At 37.7% G+C, this 19,723-nt stretch overlaps 1 protein-coding gene across 3 annotated transcripts; it reads right to left on the bottom strand.

The window, feature by feature from the left end:
• Positions 1–3,819: 3,819 nt before the first annotated feature.
• On the bottom strand, positions 3,820–15,674 carry LOC112525304. 3 transcript variants are annotated; one of them, XM_025135379.1, is made up of 5 exons: positions 15,381–15,674; positions 14,034–14,536; positions 10,588–10,743; positions 8,110–8,268; positions 3,820–4,677 (listed from the first exon to the last, which is right to left on the bottom strand). In XM_025135379.1, exons 2-5 carry the CDS (start codon positions 14,532–14,534, stop codon positions 4,009–4,011), a joined length of 1,485 nt encoding a protein of 494 aa, XP_024991147.1. In that variant the 5' UTR covers positions 14,535–14,536; positions 15,381–15,674; the 3' UTR covers positions 3,820–4,008. The 3 variants fall into 3 exon arrangements, with proteins under 3 accessions (XP_024991147.1, XP_024991146.1, XP_024991148.1); XM_025135378.1 differs by having other exon boundaries at positions 15,566–15,674; XM_025135380.1 differs by having other exon boundaries at positions 8,110–8,265; positions 15,566–15,674.
• Between the last annotated feature and the right edge of the window lie 4,049 nt (positions 15,675–19,723).

Below are 19,723 nucleotides of genomic sequence, written 5' to 3'. Positions count from 1 at the left end.
GACTCCACTCCCTTCCCCTGATTTGTTATGACCTTCCTCCATCTCCGACACTAATATGAATTTTCTTGTAAACCGAGCCTAATATCAAGGGGCCGTTTACTAAACACTTACTTGATAAGTGCTTAACGTATAAATTTCCTCATCAGATGAATATGAGAAGAGCTAAGAATCTTACCGGATAAGAACGATGAGAATGATGAAGAGTCTTACCCGATAAGTGAAGATGACGACTCTTACCTAGGTAAGTGCTTACCTAGTAAATTGTTGCATTCAATATGCTTTGATATACTAAAATCTTACGCATTTATTATAGTGTTGACTTTTATTGGTAAGCGCTTACCGGGTAAGCATTTGGGTAAACGGCCCCTTAAATGGATGACATTTAAAAAGCAAACCAATGCTCAAATCGTAAAATTAGAAGGTTCATCCTATTAAAAAGAAAAAAAAAGTTGTTACATTTTGATCCATTTAATTACGTGGATTTACACCAGAATAGGCATGAGAATGGGGGAGGGATGAGACTTTGGACCTCAATCTCCATCCCGTCCTTGATCTCTCATCCCCGTCCCTGTCAGGGAATATGATCACAACCCCATCCATATCCCCAACAGGGACGAGGATCCCAACGGGGAAATGAGAATTTGTTTTCCTGTTTATGTAAGTTATTTTAATTCAAATATTTGAAACACCACACATGTTTAAATCCCACATATTTTTAATAAACATAAAATAAAAAAGAATCTGATTTAATACAAAAAAAAAAAAAAAATACAACATCGTATAACAATTAATAACCTGAAACCAAAAGTAATTTAATTTAATACAAAAAAGACTTAACGTCACATGTACCAAAACATATCAAGTAATATTCAAAACATTTCGACTAATTATATTTTTACTTGACATCCAAAATATTATATACTAATATAAAAAAAAAAACAACAATTTTATATTCTAAACTTAGTCAGGAAATATAACATTATGAATTACCTATTTAGTTGAAATAAACAATATACATTTAATCTTTTAATAAATATATATAACGGGTACAAGACGGAGTGGAGAGTGCGATACCCATCCCCTTCCCAGTACCTGGTTTGAGACAAACGGGGATCCCCGTCCCAGGTTTACAAGGAAAAACCCCGTCCCCAATCAGGACAGATAAATTGGTTTTCCCGATTGATCAGGACCGATTCTCATGCCTGCACCAAAGGAGTGTACGTAGATGACATGATGTAATAACCCGATAGAAATGGGTGACCCAGGTTTTGTCGAGACAAATTATAATTGTAGGCTTCGTCCACAACCCTGAAATAAATCTTCCAATGGAGTGTGCGTAGATGACATGATGTGATAACCCGTACGATCACTTACCAAGCAACACATAATGTACATAAAATATACCATGAAAGGTTTATACGATGGGTCCCAACATAACAAAACTATACAAATATCTGGAATAACATATAAACTTTTTGCTATTATGATCTTAATACAAAAGAGGTAATAACCAAACAGATAACTTCATAACTTTCCTTTCTCCTTATCAAATGTACGCAACTGCTCTGAAATGCACATTTTTTAAAACAAAATGAGGATTCGACCATGTGGTCTAGCGAGGAAATCCTTACTAGTTTCAACAGTTCAATAAATTCCAATTATTGTAAAACAGTTAAATTTGTTAATCCAGGTAACTTGTCACAATAGTCGCTACTCAAAATCACACACACCTTGCTACTCAAAACAACTTGCAATCCCTATTGCCTGCCACACAAAACAAATTCGTGGGCACTATATACGTAACTCCCGTTACGCGGACCATTATAGTTCTAACGCACCCTGCTTCTGTTATGCAAGTCCCTTTATAACCAAAGTGTCGATAATTTCTCTACATGTGATAAAATTCAACAATACATACAAATATCGTATTATAATTAACGGTAATATTTCAAACATAATATATAAGTATAACATAGAAGTAATAACATTCAGTAATACATGCATTTCAGTTTCGAAAGGTTATAAGAAAACTCACATTGATCACGAGAATATTCAAAATTCTTAACAGGTAATGGATTCCGAAATTGAACACTCGAAATTGACATAAATAAGCATATACTCGTGAATCGGTTTCATCACCCATCTTTACTCCTACACAGCCTCAACGTCACTTCTCTCCTCAATCTCAATTGCCTACGCCACCTTCCTATATAATACACGACCACCCACTACCACCAGCCTCGACCCAGACTCCTCGACCGTTGCCACGCCAGCCGATTGCCGAACCCCAAACACAACCTTCCTCTTCTTCTCATCCCATAATGACACGCTCCAATCTCGGTATCTCCAAACTTAACCCACGCTATGCGCTTCTTCATACATCACTTTCTATTTCTCCTTTTCCTACCTCTCATATTACCGCCTTAAAAGACACTAATTGGAGGCTTGCCATGCATGCAAGACGAATATGACGCTCTAATTAAAAATGCTGTGGGAACTTGTACCGAGGCCCAAAGATGTTAATGCTATTCGGTGTATGTGGATTTTAATCACAAATTTAATTCTAACGGTACACTTGAGCGCCATAAGGGTTGTCTGGTTGTGAATGGCATGGTTGGTGTGGATTGTCACGAGACTTTCAGCCCCCTCGTCAAACCTGCTACAATCCGTACGGTTCTGACTTTGGCACTCTCAACTCAAAACAGCGGGGTATTCACCATTTTGGATGTGAAAAATGCGTTTCTTCATGGGACACTTCAAGAGGGTTTTTATGCACCAACCTCCAGAGTTTAAGGATATGCACCGACCTCATCATGTGTGTCATTTCCGTAAATCATTATACGGGCTCAAACAGGCGCCACAGCCGTGGTATCATCGGTTTGCCACCTATGTTGCTAAGCTTGGTTTCTCTCACAGCAAGTCAGATAACTCATATTTGTGTATCGTTCTGGACATGACATGACCTATCTCTTACTGTATGTCGATGACATTATCCTCACCGATTCATTCGACACACTTTGCCGACGAATCATCAATCGGCTTGGATCCGAATTTGCTATGAAGGATCTTGGACCGCTAAGCTATTTTTTTGGGAATTTTAGTGCAACAACACCAGAACAGGTTATTTCCGTCACAATCCACCTATGCCAAACAGATTTTGGCCCGTGCCAACATGTCCGCGTGCAACCCGACGACTACTCCCGTTGATCCTTTCTCAAAGCTTAGCACAACTTCTGGGCCTCAGTCAAAGATCCTACCCTCTACTGAAGCCTTGCTGGGGCATTACAGTATCTTACCTTTACACGGCCCAACATCTCATACCCCGTTCAGCAAGTGTGCCTTTTTATGCACGATCCTCGCGAGTCACACCTTCAGGCTCTACGTCGCATTCTACATTACATTCAAGGCACCATACATTTTGGTTTACACTTGTCTCCGTCACCCTCTTTAAATCTTCTAGCCAACACGGATGCTGGTTGGGGTGGCTGCCCAGATACCTGTCGGTCTACCTCAGGATATTGTGTCTTTTTTGGAGATAATCTTATCTCATGGTCTTCTAAGCGACAACCTACTTTATCCCGTTCAAGTGCGAAATCCAAGTACCGTGGGGCGGCTAATGTGGTAGCCGAGACTTGCTGGCTTTGTAATTCATTACCGGCGCTTTGTTGTCCTCTTACTAAGGCTAAGATGGTTTATTGTGATAACGTGAGCGCGATTTATCTTTCCGGAAACCCTGTGCAACATCAACGTACAAAGCATATCGAAATGGATATCCATTTCATCCGAGAGCATGTTGCCAAGGGTCATGTTCGTGTCAGGTAACTTTTTTTAAATACATAACTTTCCTAACAGAATTTAGAATTGACAGAAGAATGCCTGTTTCTAACAGAAGAATAAGAATAGAATGCCTTCAAAATCTAATCTACACTACTTGTTTCAACATAAAATCTAAACCCTACTCTACTTCTTCTCAATATCACAGCCAAATTGGCACTCTAAAAGCACTTATTATTCCTGTAGGAAGTTTTTCCTAATCTTTTCCCATTTGTTGGCAAGTTCTTTCAAGTTATCAATGGCGACATCACTCTGCAATTTCACAGCAACCATTTCTTGGAGGAGCTTCTTTGCTTCATCCATGGAGATGGAGGAGCTCTGATCGAACATATCCGACTTCTGTTTCATCAATCTTTCCCGGCTCAATTCTTTTTCGTGGAGCTCTGCTTTCAACCGAACTATGTCTGCATCCACTTCCGCTATTCTCGACTCGATTTCCGTGTCTTTCTCTTGCCATTCCTGCAAAACCTCGAGGTTATCTCCTTGCTGTGCCTCAAAGGCGATGTTGGTTTGGATGCTTTTATGCCATGCTATCCAGTTTTTGCAGGCGGATTCGAATTCGGTGTGGAGACTCTCGACAACTCGGCCTTGGAATCTGGGAAGTTTGTCGAGGTTTCTGATCAAGATTTGGACCACGGATTTGACGGTTTGTTCATTGGGCGAACCGACTATGGTTTCAAAGTCTTTCTTCAGAAGTTCGTTAAGTGTTTGTTTTGCCTCTTCGGCTTCTTCATCGAGGGGATTATCTCGAGGAGTGTAGAAACTGTCTGGAGAAGTTAGCATAGAAAGCACAGATGAGACCTTCCTTAATTCGGAACATATGTCTTCAGGAGAAATTGCCATCTGTGAAAATAACGTGAACGAGAAGTCAAGCATTAACTAAACATAGAACAATAAAAACATGATCCACATTTTCATTTGTTTCTATAATATGACTTTTATCGACTATCGTTTTCTGTAAGTGCCGAGTAGCTATAGATTCCCACATTAAATGCAACAAAATGTGTTTTCTCACAAGCGTTCAAGTAGTAGACAATATCTCAAAGTGCTTAAATCTCTTTTTCCTATCATTCAAAGCAACCATTAGTAAAGACTGAGGGGTAATATAGTCATTTCTGTCTGAACGTCGTTCAGACGGTTTATGCAGCACCACAACCAAACAACAATTTAGGGCCTGTTTACTTGAGGCTTAATGAGCTTAATGGATAAACTGGCTTATTCGAACAGACAAAATAGGATGTTTACCTCGGGCTTATTCGCTCAGAAATGGGCTTATTCGCCCAAATGAAAAACTTGAGTTGTCCAGGTTAAGCCAAGTCAAAAGACCATCCCTACCCTTATGGCCTTACATTATACTCGCGCCTCTCTCAAGCAAACACCCTAGATTGACGGTCTCTTCTCCATCGGATGCGTAAACAGCCCCTAATCGATCCATCGGATGCCTACTCCATACAAACAACTAAATCCATACGGGGCTTAATGAAAAACCAGCCAAAGAGCCCTTAGTTTATAAAGTTTCATATCATGGGTAAAAAATCTGAGATATCAAGTGTTCACATACTTTACCTCCATTCTTCGTTCTTTTATCTTCATTTGGTGGGCCCCATAAAGACCAAACAGGATACTGTTTTTTTAAAAATTTACGGGGTAAGGTGTTTAACTTATTCATGCAAACTCGGTCATTTAACCAAATGACATATCTCCTTAAAGCCTCTTAGAGATATAACCACATAAACCAACTACTTACACTCGTACAATATGCGATGTTTGGATGAGTAGATATTACATAATTGACCGAGTTTCTTACAATGGTTGCATCTATGCCGTGTTTAATAGGCAGGAAATAAAGGTGGGAATGGAAGGAAACATCAAAAGAAACCAATAGAATATGTTCTGTTACAACTTAACTATGAAATAACCCGTTACTCGAGAAAAATCTTTCCTTCCAGATCCTCATTTGATCGTTAGGAATCTGCTTTGTATATACTTGGTCCAGGAAAAAAACCAACCCAAACAAACTCGATATACCCCACTCAAAAGTAGGGTCCACAGAGGGGGGGATGTACACAAACTTGTCCTCTTGTTCCCCACTCCAAAGGGATGAGCGGCTGTTTCCGTGCAAAAGTGTGAGCTTGGTATGGAATCAAAATTACATAACCAACTACAATCAATTGCATTTTCATAGTTGTTTCTTCTTACTAATAAGGAAAATAAAACTGAACTTGGTTTGTCAAGTTTGGAAAAAGAACCCATTTAAAATTTTGAACAGCACAAGCTAGCTGACCTTTCTTATACGGGCTAACAGAAGCTCTGTTGGCAAAGTGATCTATTTCAAACCAAAAATGATGAAAAAGAAAAGAATAAGTAAAAGTTATGAAACTATTCATTCCATTATGTGGTCACAAAAAACTTAGGCAGAACTAGCCTAATGAAATTTCACTTCAGATAGAAACATCTATCAAAGGAGGTGAGATCTAAATGAGTGAAAACAATTTGGTTAAATGGCTAAGCAGTAGGCAAGAGTAAGCATATTTTAGTGAGAACTCCAAACAGGGTGGGCACTACAGCCTCGTCTAAAACATTCATAATAAATTATATGGCAGGACTACGTGAAAATAAATGGATATAACTCACAAAACACCCTTCTCAATGAGCAACCCTATAAAAGCATTCTGTCAGTTTGGGGAATCCCTTCGATTGCATTGTGAATAAGCCTGTGAAATAATACAAGCATAAAACATTGAGGAGTTCCTCAGGTAAGGAAGTCGGAGATATTTCTATAGCTTTCTAATATTTTAGAACTATTCATCATGGTAGACAAAATATCAGACACTCTGCTGCCTTCATCAGCTGGTGCCACTGTTATCCACCTCCCTATCCTTGGTCACAAGATTTGATGGATCAGTTCTCATCATGTAGCATACATCTGATGTAATCATACCATAATCCTTCTTGAAGGTTTTCCAAACCCAATTTTCATGAAACTTACGTATTAAGCCATATTAGATTCCTTTCAACTTCCTAAAATTTGTAGAATTGCCCCTTTACTCTCGAATTCATAAAAGAGCCTCTGGATTTCAAGAATTGTAACACATACCCTTAACCTCTAGCTTTTCAGAGCATCTACTGGATTTAGAGGATTTGCAGAATTGAACAAGAGAACTTCAAAGAAATTTAAATCTATCTAGAGATTTTTCTGTAACACATAAGGAACAAGTCTGCCAAGTTCTGACTGGAGAGAGAAAAGATCCAACTAGGTTGGACAGAAATCATGAGGATACCGAAGGCCTACATGGGGAGGCTAGACTCCAACCAGGTGCATTACGTTATGGCAATGTCAACCAATTCTAGAGCCAGTCAGCTGAAACCGAGGTAGAAAGGGCTGCCGAAGGTGCAGCGTGACGGCACAGCCTAAATGGTTAGTTAAGGCTGCAGCGCACCCTAGGGAGGTAGCGCTAGGTGATGAAAATCATTTCTAGGAGGGGGATGGTTCTCATGGTGGCACAGCCTTTTTGGGGGTCTGAAGAGTGGTTGCAGAGGCGACATGTAACTGATAGGACCTAACAGCTAAAGTAATTAAGGTTAGGGTTTAGCATTCCAAAGATTATGCTCCCATAGCATGAGAAATATTTGGGTAGGTACAAGGGCCAAAATAATATCCTTCGTCTCTCAAGTATTCTATCCCAATAAATAGTATCCCTTATATGGAAGGGAGAATAATATAAATTTTAAATTAAAATTTTGTAATCACAAGATAGTTACGTAAGCTGCATATTAGAATTACAGGAAATTCTAACATAATACTTTCTCTAACTGAATAGGCAATTTATATAGGAAATTCCGAAGCACATAAAGAGAAATTATTTTGTGCAATTATTAGGGAGTAGATTACAAGTGGTGGGTACTTTCGACATAAACAACAAATAAAAAAACCTACCCCTCCCTCCTATCCAAAAAAATGACAAGCATACTCTATTGTCAAAACATAACTTCCAAATATGAAAATAAAATCCATTTTATTAGTAAGCTATCACCAACAATTTCCAAGTGGTAGTTGTTTCTGTAGTTGTTATAAATTCAATGCAATTATTGTTTTCTTTTCACAGGAGTTTTAGAATCTACAACAACTTTCAAGTTACAATGTAACACCTATTTGATCATCCAAATTCCAAACTCAATCGCTTTAAGCATATTAAGAAAAGTTATCTCATCACTAAGTATTTCTTTTAAATTGACTATTTACCATCTAAAAGAGAATAATCCCAAAAAAGTTACCTGATTCTCATCTCCATGAATCGCTACAATCTGAAGTCTACCTGCACTCTCTTCTTCAGCTATGTTCCCATCAGAATTCTCATTTGCAGCAACAAATTGATCTTCAACTTCAACTTTTATAACCACTTGTTCAGTGTCAAATCGTGGACTGGTTTTCTGCTGGAGGGAAGTCAAAATAATGAGAACAAACGGAAATGAAGAGAGTTGCGAAGGAAGAGAAAGTAATCCAGTCCAGCATCAGTCTCTATTTTGTTCATTGGCTTAGTACCCTAAGGGCCACTAAATGTTTAAGGCTTTGCCAATTTGACGTATCACAAACTTAGAATTTGGTTAGTCCATGCGACATACTAGCAAACTAGATTTAGTTACAATTTTGAAGATGCAGTACTCATTAGCAAGCGCTTAGTATATGAAGATATTTCAAATTGAACCCTCTGGTCTAACTTAATGACTGATTGTAATTTGGCAGTCCACATTGCTTTCTTTAGATTGAGGAGATTGAAATGTATTAGAATATGTGGAACCCCAAGATTACTCTCCAAAAGAGCCCTTGAGGAGAGAAGGGAGGTTCCAACATATATACAGGAGAATTCGTCCAAGTCTAGCCGATGTGGGACTCTAACACGCCCCTCCAACTGAGGCTAGATGGGCAAAGATCCCCCAGAGTGTCGAGAGGGGTTAGGTGGGCAAAGATGTCCCCAAGTGCCGAGTCCCGAGCAAAGATGCCCCAGATGGTAGAACTTGGCTCTGATACCATATTATAATATGTGGAACCCCAAGATTACTCTCCAAAAGAGCCTTTGACAATAACCACAAGGGTGGTGCCTGATTGGTTTGAGCTTGGCTCCAAAGGTCAAAAGTGCCAAGAGGTCCCAAGTTCAAATCCAAGGAGGAACAAAAATCCCCTTGTGACCACGGAGGTTCAAATGCAGTGACTCCGGGCTACGTGCAAAGCAGGTGGTCGCCCTGGGATTAGTTGGCTCGCATAGCGGGTTGGATATCCAGGTTAATCAAAAAAAAAAAAAAAGAAGAGCCCTTGACAAGAGAAGGAGGTTCCAACATATAAACAAAAGAATTTGTCCAAGTCTAGACAATGTGGGACTCTAACAAAACGGGTTTTTATTATTTGATTAATCCACATCAAATAAAACTAAGCAGACTGGACTGTCAGATAAGAATCTGGTTTGACCTAGAGAATTGATTGGTGGTGGATTATTATTAGCTTGTCAAATAGCCTAACCAAGTTCTAAGTTTGTGAAATTAACAAATCCCCAAAAAAGATGATGGCCATTCAGTGATTAACACCCATCCTCTCTACGAGGGGCAATGAACTCTGATGGGTAACCGACTTAGCCAAGTAGATCTTGAAAGTAGATACTAGATAGTAATAAGCCACCTGCCCCTTAAAGAGCTAATACAATTGGCTGTGGGATTGAGAACAATTCAAGTATTTTAGGAGACAAGCTAACAGAAACATCTGGAACTGCACTTCAGAAAAAAGGAACTTTAATACAATGATAAATATATCTGAAATCCTACTTTTTGTTCTTACATTCCAATTTGTTTTTCATATGTTTTATGCCCAAGTTACCCATTCTCTAGCTAATTGTCCACCCTTTCCAACTCTGAAATCTATGTTTTCAGATATGAAGATATATAATGAAAATAGGATTCGAATCAATGGTATGCCCCCTTTATAAAAAAAAAATATTTACCATTTTCTCCTTTCCTCTCTCACCTTGATCCTCCGCACCACCAGCAATAAATCATCACTCTCCCTTACAATCTCAAAACACACAGCCAATAGAAATTACTTCAATTACCAAATGCACGATCATCTAATCACAGATTTTTGTCATTGAAGTGGTGTCACTTGAGCTTGGATGGGATAACCCAGACAAGTGGGTTTGGGGCCGCAGAGGCAACAACGAGCGTGAATTTGGGGAGGTCTAATGAAACTGAGCTTGAAGGAAACTTGAGACAGAAGATGGTAATAAAGTCAGAACCAAGGACATGAGTTCGCATAGGAAGCAAGAAGGGAGGTTGATAGTCAGGGTGTTCATCAGAGGTGGTGCAAGAGGAAGAATTTGTAGCAAGGAGAGAGGGGGAGGTGGGTCACCATGAATCCATTTTTGTTGGTTCTATTCAATACAAAGAGAAAAGCAACCATAAGAAAGGAAAGAAAGTTGAGTTTATCCTGGGCCTTCTGGATATACAAAGAAAAAAGGACAACATAAGTAGGCAAGCAAAAGGAATTCAGTAGTTTGGTTTGGAGCATGGGAGGAAAAAGAGAACATAGAAATAACCAAACCTGATATAGGTAAAAGAGGAAAAAAATATTTGATCTTTTTATAAAAAGGAAGTTATAAGTAAAGAAAAGTTTTTCTAATCCCTTGACGAGTGAATACCACATGAGATGATTATATCTCAAGTATTGGATGCTATATCAGAGAGAAAGAGAAAAATACAGAGAGAGACCTGAATCACATCAGCATGTGTCACTGTAGTCTCGCCTTCCATAGCACTCCCATCCTCAGCCATGTTCTCACCAAAAATCCCATTTCGTGCAACAACTTGATCATCCACTTCAATTTTAACAGCCACTGTGCTGGTGCCAGGACCTGGATTTTTCCCCTGCAAACGGAAGTCAAAATTTTATTTTATTTTTTAGAACTGGAAGTCAAAATTTTGAGAATCATAAAGTGAAGAGAATGTACATCATGTAAAAGCATTTACCCCTTGATATTTTCTATCCTATCCTATTATTTTCATGGCAATCATGAATATTTCTCCTCGCTGTTACTTTAACCAAGTAAACCTGACAATATATGTCTAATGCTCTAAGTAGCACACTTGGTAAAAGTATTTGGTCAATTCATGTACCTCTGGGCAAATTTAACAAACATTTGTGGAGGTGCACTTAGGAGAAGGGAAATGATGATGTAAAGAGGCGTAAATATCCAAAGCAACTACAAATACAAAGTTGTTAAGCACGTGTCATTACCCATGAGAGGAAGTTGGAACTTAGATGGACCTTTGGTTGGACCATGTTGGGAGTTGCACCTATCTCAGGTAAGTTGAGAGAGGGAAGATGGTGTGGTTTGGACACGTTTGCACAAGACAGTTGGCAGCTTAGGTGAGAAGGGTAGAAAGTATGACGGTCGAGAGGCCAAGGATAGACATGGAGTCCTTACCCATTTTCCAAGGAAATGACCTCGAATAGGAGTTCTTGGAGATGCAAGACTACAGTAGCAGACTGGGGCGAAGACCTGTGCTAGCATAGACAGAAGGAAGGGAGCTCCAGAGGTAGAGGGTAGGGAGTAGGGTAGTAAGCCAAAAGATAGGCTACCAAATTCCTAAGATAGACTAGGGGTTGTGTCGTCTTACCTTCGCTATGTTTCTTTGTACCTACTTCTGTTTATATGGTGTTGCTTAATTTTCTCCAGCCTTAATTCTTCTTTAAATTTTTTGTCTCTAGCCTTGGTTCTTCTTTTCACTTTCCAATTCTTCTCCTTGGGCAAGCTTTCTTTTTTCGCTCACTTTTTGCAATCGGGGGTCTCACGGAAACAGTTGCCTACTCTTTGGGGTAGAAGGGTGTACACCTCACCCCCAAGACCCGCCTCTAGGTGAGATATTGATGACTCGAAAAAAAGAGTTTCAGGTCCTCTTTAATCCTGTGCTTTAGGTCTTTTTTGTGCCCACTATATTGTGTTTTATCTCCCTTTTACTCCTTATATTCTCTGGAGCTGAGAAGTAGTCTTCTTGATTAAAAATGTGGTCTGAGCATCAATGATACAAGATTCAGGGAAAAGACTGTAGAGCATAAAAGTGACCACAATTGTAAGTTGTGGCCACATCTAGTCTGTCTGCTGATAATCTGAAATTTGCGATGAAAAGCCTCAAACAAAGCTGGAGTGTTTAGTCCTAATTCAACAATAGTTTGACTATCAAAAGAAAGGGAACCAACATGTTTACAAATCAAGGAGCAGGTTTCACTTTTTAAGGTCTTGTTGCAAAGGTCACTTTTCACTAACAGAAAGTTACAAGATAAGCCACACTTCTAATTTCTAAATATTTAGAAGTTGTCAACTTGCTTATGGTACCTACTCTTTGCTTTTTGGTGATAAAAACAGGGGTTGAAGCTGCTGAATTTGTGTCGTTGAACAAAAGAAGAGAGTACTGCATTTATTTCTAAACTCTGCACTTCATTTATTCTGCTTTTCACTTTGTGTATTTAAGTTCAAGAACTTCACCTTTGTTACTTCCCAGTTGTAATTTTCTATTCCACATTAATTAGAAGATCAGAGTCACTACAATTAATGCAGTGTTCAACTATCCATTCCAAGTTTAAGTTAAGAATGTTTTCCCGTTTAGAAATATTCTGTTGTGTGTGTCATAACTTCATTATGAGCTAAATTCTCTAAAGCTGCGAGTGTGAATGAAACTGAGTGACAACAGATAGCAAGTGATTATTATCACATTGTTGCTTCTCTCAGACTTGTTTGTAAGAGTTAAAGTTGAATACGAGTTCAGGAACGAACACAGTTATTAAGGGGCTCCTAGGCTCTGAGGCTCATAAAGGTCAAGGTCTTGGGCTTTTATAAAGTCGAGGCTAGGCGTATTTATGAGGCTCACTAAGGCCCTGCACCTTGGTTGAGGAGCCTTGTGGGCCTATACGTGCCTCATAAAGAGTTATTACATAACAAGTCAAGCCCCAATATTAAATAAGTTTTCTCATCGTCATATCTTCTAGACATCTTAAAAAATGATTTATTAAATAGATGATATAAGTCAAAGTGTAAACCCCTAATATTAAATACCCAGTTCTTATAAGTTCAAGCCTCTTTCTTTATAAATACCCAGACCTTAAAACTTCTCCCTCATGGCTCACGCTTTAAACCCAACCCTTCTGCCTCTATCGAAGTACTGTTGGTTGTTGCACTGGAGTACTTGTTACATATTTGAGTTGTGTATAACTTTGTGTGTGTATATACACTTTCTATAAGATGCGCCTCACATTCCTGAGGCCCACGCCTCACACTTGAGCCTCGCGCCTAGGCCCCGGGACCCCTTTGCGCCTAAGCGCGCCTTGAGCCTTTAACAACTTTGGGAATGAATCTTAATGCATAAAACTGTGGAGAGACTTTTATGCATAGGAATATGAATTCTTGCACAACATGAGCAACTAATAGTGGTATATCAGTATAACAACAGTAACATTACATAGAAATATAATGTGTTCACAATACTGGTTGTTCTTAAGAACTTTAAGATGTTCCTAACAATTGATGCTGGCAAGTCTAGTTGCAGCAGTGTGGTCACTTCTTAAGGAAAAGTGGAAATGTTTCTCTCATGGTCACTCTTTAATTAAAAGAGATCTCTCATACGTTGAAAGTGACCACTTTTGACCGCTCTTCAACTGTATGTTCACAGTATAGTTTACACTCGCACCCATCTGTTTTTCATATTTACAAGGCTGCGTGTTTGAATCAACTCCAACAAAACAATTTCTTCTCTCTAATTGAAATTCTCAATCACAGAAATTGTGAGGATTTTTCATTCTTGGTTATAGGGTCCCTGTGGATTTGATACTTGTTATTACCTTTATATTACTTGCTAAGTGATATCTGAGATAAGTGCATACTTGCATTGGTCTTTTTATTTAAATGCCAAGTGTTTTAGTACCTGAATCGCTAACAAATATACTAGGCTCATTTGGTTTGGTTTCAATTCAATGACATAAACCTAGTTAATTGGGCACATGGATTGGCACCGTCCACTTCCATTAATGCATGTTCGAATCTTGGATAGCATAAAGTATTTATTTAGTTATCTCATTCTCCACCAACACCCCTCCCTCTTCAATTTATGACATTAATTGTCCTCGAATATGACAAAAGAAATAGGGAAACTAGAGGAAAAACCTTATGACGCTGACGTTTTGCCCTGCGATCGAGTTCATCTTCGTAGCACTTCAGAGCTTCCTTTATAGTTCTGGCCTTATCAGGCAACTTTTCCTCAAGGAGCCCAATGTTCCGCTTATTCCTCCAAATAAACTCCATCAATTCCCTGTCAGACTTGTTTTGGAGGCTGTCCTCCATAACGGACTTAGATTTCTTCGCGTCCCTAGCCTCATTCAGCAGCTCATCACTAGATCTAGTAGTATTTGTCCGAGTGAAGGCTTCGGTTGGCCTCAACTGAGCTAGAGGTTGTGGATTACACTTCCGTAAGTGTCTCCTCATTGTTGATGTACCTGATTTTGGAGCAGTACTGTACACTGTATTACACTTGGTGCACCTTGTTTTTGGTAGCCCATCATCCCCAGTAATCCTCTCGAAGTAATCCCATACAACAGCTCTTGCTCGTCTCCTACAAACCACACGTCCTTCCATTTCTTGGTCAATATCAGTATGATCAGTTGACATATCTGAATGAAATAAGAACAGAAACTTAGCACCAGTGAACTAGGATAGTATACTGTCTGACAAGTTGGCACTACCTGTTATTAATTTAAACTGAAAGCTCGTTCAGATTCATTGTTAATCAAAGACTCAGAACAAGAGAGAAATAAGGACATAGATGGTCTTCTCTTTCGGATGTTTATAGATTCCTCCAACCTAGCCCTTATTTCAAATAAGTGTTTCATGGTAATCTTTAAATACAGAAGCACGTATTAGGTAAAATTATGATGCTACTGAGAGATTTCAAGGTCCAATACTTTTCCATTTTCTTTTGTAAAAAAGCAAGCATATGACATAGAAAATGTTTGTAATCTGCTAAACCCAAAAATCATTTATTCTCCAAACAGACATGGCAGCATTACCCCTTTTCAATATTTTTTCACTCCACCTGCATTTTATTTTTTCCCAATAAAACAAAGTACATTCTTTCAAAGAGTGGTTTACAAAAAGCCTATACATAGTTAAGGAGTGAACAAATCTTATACTACTTCAGACATACAATGACACAGACAAACAGAACACTTCAATTCCAAAAAAAAAAAAAATGAACTTCAGAAAATACAACACAAACCAAACAAAATTACAAGAAAAAGTTTTCATGCTAGGCAAAGTAGGCTATGTAGTAGTTTATCGAACACTTTAATGATCTGATCAATTCAAGCGAAATTGAGTCGCAGTTTACAATTTTCAATCTGAAACAACATCGGAGCATTTCTAAATCAATTCATTATATAATTAACTAGGTTTTACCTAAATTATACTGAACTTCAAATTTATGAAACTATTCCTTCATTTGGGATAAATTCTTACTATTTTGAGGTCGTGGACTTCACTCGATGATAATTATACCTGCTAACCAAAAAACCAATTTTCCATCTCAAATTCGCATAACAATTTCGCGCATTTTATACGTTGAATTCGACTTGGATCGCTTGTAAAAACAATCAGTAAACAGTACCAAAACACATAATCGGAGATTGAAGTTAAGAGAACACCTCAATTCCTCAATCCACAAGAGGCAAAATCAACAAGAGAGCAGAAAACGGAGAAATTATCCCAGCGACGTTGATCGGAGGAGGAGGTCGTCAGGTTAGTGGTCTTATGGTGGTCATTGGAGGAGGGAATCAAGAAAAATGTGTTTCGAAATGATGAAATAGGGGCAAGGAGGCGCGTGAAGCGCGTGTGTTCTTTCTTACACCAGCCTACTGCCACTTTGCGCATTGTGGTTTCTCAATCCTTTTATTAAACCGAAAATAATACTTTTTGTTACCATACTTTTAAAATTATAATTTGATCATCATGGTTTACAAAATTCATCGGACTTAGTTTCTTTTTATCAACGGTCGTTAAACAATTTCGTTAAGTAAGGAGCATTATAGACTTTATCATTTTCCTCTAATTTTAAAAAGAAATTAAAATAGATAAATATTAATTACAGTAAACTACAAATTTGGTCTGTACGGTTTGTTGTTTGCAACACTTTGATCCCTACAATTTCGAAATTACAGATGGCCTAGGAATAGCAACGAACCAGGTTCAGGCCGGTTATTGATATCCCTGTCACCGAAAGCGATAACTAAACCGTCCCGATCCTCATCGAGGATCTTATCGGGGATCCCCGTCGGGTCTTCACGATTTCCCAATCCCCGTTGAGAAACCCGTTAAGGTAAAAATGGACAACAATCTACTTATTTGGGCTAGGTGTTGCATTTATTGATCAAAATAAGAACTATCACTTACTAGCTCTAATAAATTTAAAAAAATTATCCCAGACTTAATTTGGGAAAATAAAATCAACACATATTAAAAACAAAGGACTTTGGAGCATAGGAAAAATAAGTGGACCTGCCTTACTCCTGCTGAGTAGGTGTTGCAGCATTTCATGAGTCCATCACTGCCTTATGATCCTCGGTGAGCTCTTCAGGATATGGGGAAATACTCTGCTTCAATTGGATGTGCTTCTTTCCATACTCTGAAAACCACATCATCTTTGTCTTTGTCATACTTTTAGTAGAGGGCATTCATCCTCGCCAGATGATGCAGGGTCTCTTCCTGCTTCTCCATCCTCTCTATAATCTTGGGCTCTTTGATGTTGAAGGCCTCAATCATTTATTTCTTCTGTTTCTCCAATCTAAGGTGCCACAAGGAATTTTGATCCTCAAATTTATTCATCATTATCTCATGGTGTCTCTCTAGATGCTTAGTAAGTGATACAAATGACAAAGTGTCCAAGGATTGACTATTGGGGTCCAAACTAGTGGTGATGTAGGTGATGTTGTTGCAGGAGCTTTAAGGGTTGCCTTTCTTGAACTGACTACTGATTTTAATGTTGTGGTGATTGTTGTGACCAGTGCTGAACTTGCTGTAGCACTGGCATTCTTCTTCATTTTCTTCTCAACATTCTTCCTTACCCTATTTACTGTAATCACTTCTATAGAGGGCTTTACATTCACTATTTCATCAGTAAGGAGCCTTGGGACTTTAGCTTTCTGCATTAGACCGTGGACCACAACTAGGTGCCATAGATCTTCCTTTAGCTTCTCTCCATAAGACTGGATGCTATTGTTTATCACCTCTCTAATGCTTAATGGTCTATGTATTTTGTTTCATAGACAACACTTCAAGTGTAGAATCATCATCAACAGGGATAGTCGAACCCTCACTCTTGGTCATGGGCTTGGTGATCATCTTCTGGTGCCTTGTGATTCTTCTTGATGGTGGGTTGAGGTTTGCATCCACAGGGTGTCCAACACTCTTTCTTTCTTGAGACTTGGATCGCTTCATGGTTGTTGTGGGTTTGAAAGGAAAGAACACTAGAGAATTGTGGTACTTGTGATGAAGTTTGAGGATGAACAACAGTATGCTATGGTTTTTAAATTGGGTCTTCTACGTGAGATGGAAATAAGGAGGATAGTTGAGTAACCAAATGATCATGATTTAGTATGGTACTTAGAAAGAAAATAGGGGGTTAAAAGTTTTTAGAGATTAAAATAAAAAAAATAAGAATAAAGGTACAAATGATTATGGTCTATGTACACTTAAAAGGTTGAAGTGACTTTGTTTTTCCTACCAAAAATTCATATTTATGGTTCCCATGAATTCTTTGAGTTTATCCGATTCAAATTTTGAATGTGGGTCCCACAATAGTTGCTATAGCGACTCATCTCATGTCGCAATTGTCGAACTTTTTTTTGAATTGTATGTGTACATCACAGACAATTACACATACTTGCATAAAGTACTAAACTTGAACTTATACACAAATTTATACTTTTTCTTTGGACCCACAACCCAAGATCATCAATTTTTAAAAGTCAAAGCTCCAGCCATGGAAGGCTGGTTAAGACTTGTTGCACCATCAAGGTATGTATTTACTTTTTGACTATTAAACTTGAATGTGTTTTTGTAAAACCCATTTCTTTATTAAATATATAAATAATATTACATAGGCCTTTAAATATTTTTTTATTAAAATTATTTGAAATGTAAAATATTTACGTAATTAATTAAAGAAAATAATTATAAAAATATTAAATAAATAAATAATAAAAAGAAAGACAAAAAGAAAAAGAAAATAACATAAAATTGTTTTCTTTTAATTATTGGACAAAAAATGTAAGATATTACGTCAGGAGGGGTTTGGTTGTAAATATCAGAAAGTTTAGGGAGGCTAATGTCATCTTTTTCAAAGTTGAGGGACCTATTTTGCCAAAAGTACATAACTGTTTGGAGAAAACGACCCATCAGCCAAAAACTCACGATTTCTTCCGATTTCGTCAACTAATAAGCCAAAACTTTTGCATATAAATATAGAACACCGACTTAGGATCATTTTGGTTCAAATAGCTCGAAAAATCGTTGAGTTTTGAGAGAAAAATCGGAGTTTGAAGTTCGGGATCGAAAATCTTGGTTTTCACCGATTTTGGGTGAGATTCTTAACCAAATCTCTTGATTTTTATGTTTATAGCTTCGTTTTTAAGTACACTATCAAACTCCAGTAGCCTCATGTCTCATATTTGTGTTTATGTGGTTTGATTTTACGTTTTTAAGTTGTTAAATTTTAGTTTTAAAATCAAACTTTAAATGAGTAAATGGAACTCATTTCTTGATGAAAATTCGTGTTCTTTATGTCAAAATGTTAATAAAAATATTACCAAGAGTTTGGTGCAAAAAGAATGAAGAAAAAAGTCAAGAAATGAGCTATTTTTGAGATTGAAAAGTTCAAAAATGGGCAGAACATAGCTGTTGTTTCGGGCTGTTTTCACATGGGTCACGGACCGGGTCGGATCGGCCCAAGACCCGCGTCCGTTTACTTTTAAAATAAAAATGGGATAAGGCGCATGCTGAAGGCAGGTTTCGAATCCGCGACTTTAAGCTCATAGCATCGATGCGTTAACCAGTAAGTTAGCCTTCGATTTGTTGAATTTATGCCTTGATATTTTTAATATACAATAAACGTTTAAGTTTCAGAGATTAACATTTAAACCCCTAAAGTTCTAGAAAATATTTTTATCTAATATAATTTTATGAGACTTTCATCAAGTTTATATGAAGTTTGTAAAATGCAAATTTTGACCCCATTTCGATTATTTATCCCGTTTAGTTACCAAAATGACCCTACAATGTGGAAATCGGTATTTTAGCGATACTTTACGTATTTGCTTCATAAATTATCGACATGACCCTATATCTTGGGGATTGGTCTATGAATTTCATTTTTATATTATTATTTTTATAAAATTACCAAAACGACCATATATTTAGAAATCGGTATTTTAGCAATATTTTGCGTATTTGCTTTATAAAATTACCGAAATGACCCAATGTCTTGGGGATTGATATCTAATTGTTATTTTAAATCTAATCCCTATGAAATTACCAAAATGATCCTACAATATGGAAATCGGTATTTTAGCGATACTTTACGTATTTGCTTTATAAAATTACCGAAATGACCCTATATCTTGGGAATTGGTATCTATGCTTTATTTTGATTGTTACCCTTATGAAATTACCAAAATGACCTCACAATTAGGGAATCGGTATTTTAACAATACTTTGAGTATTGCTTAATAAAATTACCAAAATGCCCCTATGCTTTGGGATTGGACTTTTAAGCACAATTTTAATATTCGACTTATGAAATATACCAA

The sequence above is a fragment of the Cynara cardunculus genome (assembly GCF_001531365.2).
Source record: "Cynara cardunculus var. scolymus isolate 2C chromosome LG 13, CcrdV1, whole genome shotgun sequence".
NCBI classification, from domain to species: domain Eukaryota; kingdom Viridiplantae; phylum Streptophyta; class Magnoliopsida; order Asterales; family Asteraceae; genus Cynara; species Cynara cardunculus.
The sequence above is the reverse complement of the archived record's forward strand: the minus strand, read 5'-3'. Positions and strand labels throughout refer to the sequence as shown.

Coding starts and splice junctions, on each gene's coding strand:
- LOC112525304 (XM_025135379.1), bottom strand. CDS start 14,534: ATGTCAACTGATCATACTGATATTGACCAAGAAATGGAAGGACGTGTG. Junction 8,269..10,587: donor CACATGCTGATGTGATTCAG/GTCTCTCTCTGT, acceptor ACTTCCCTCCAG/CAGAAAACCAGTCCACGATT. Junction 4,678..8,109: donor TTCATGGAGATGAGAATCAG/GTAACTTTTTTG, acceptor TTATTTTCACAG/ATGGCAATTTCTCCTGAAGA.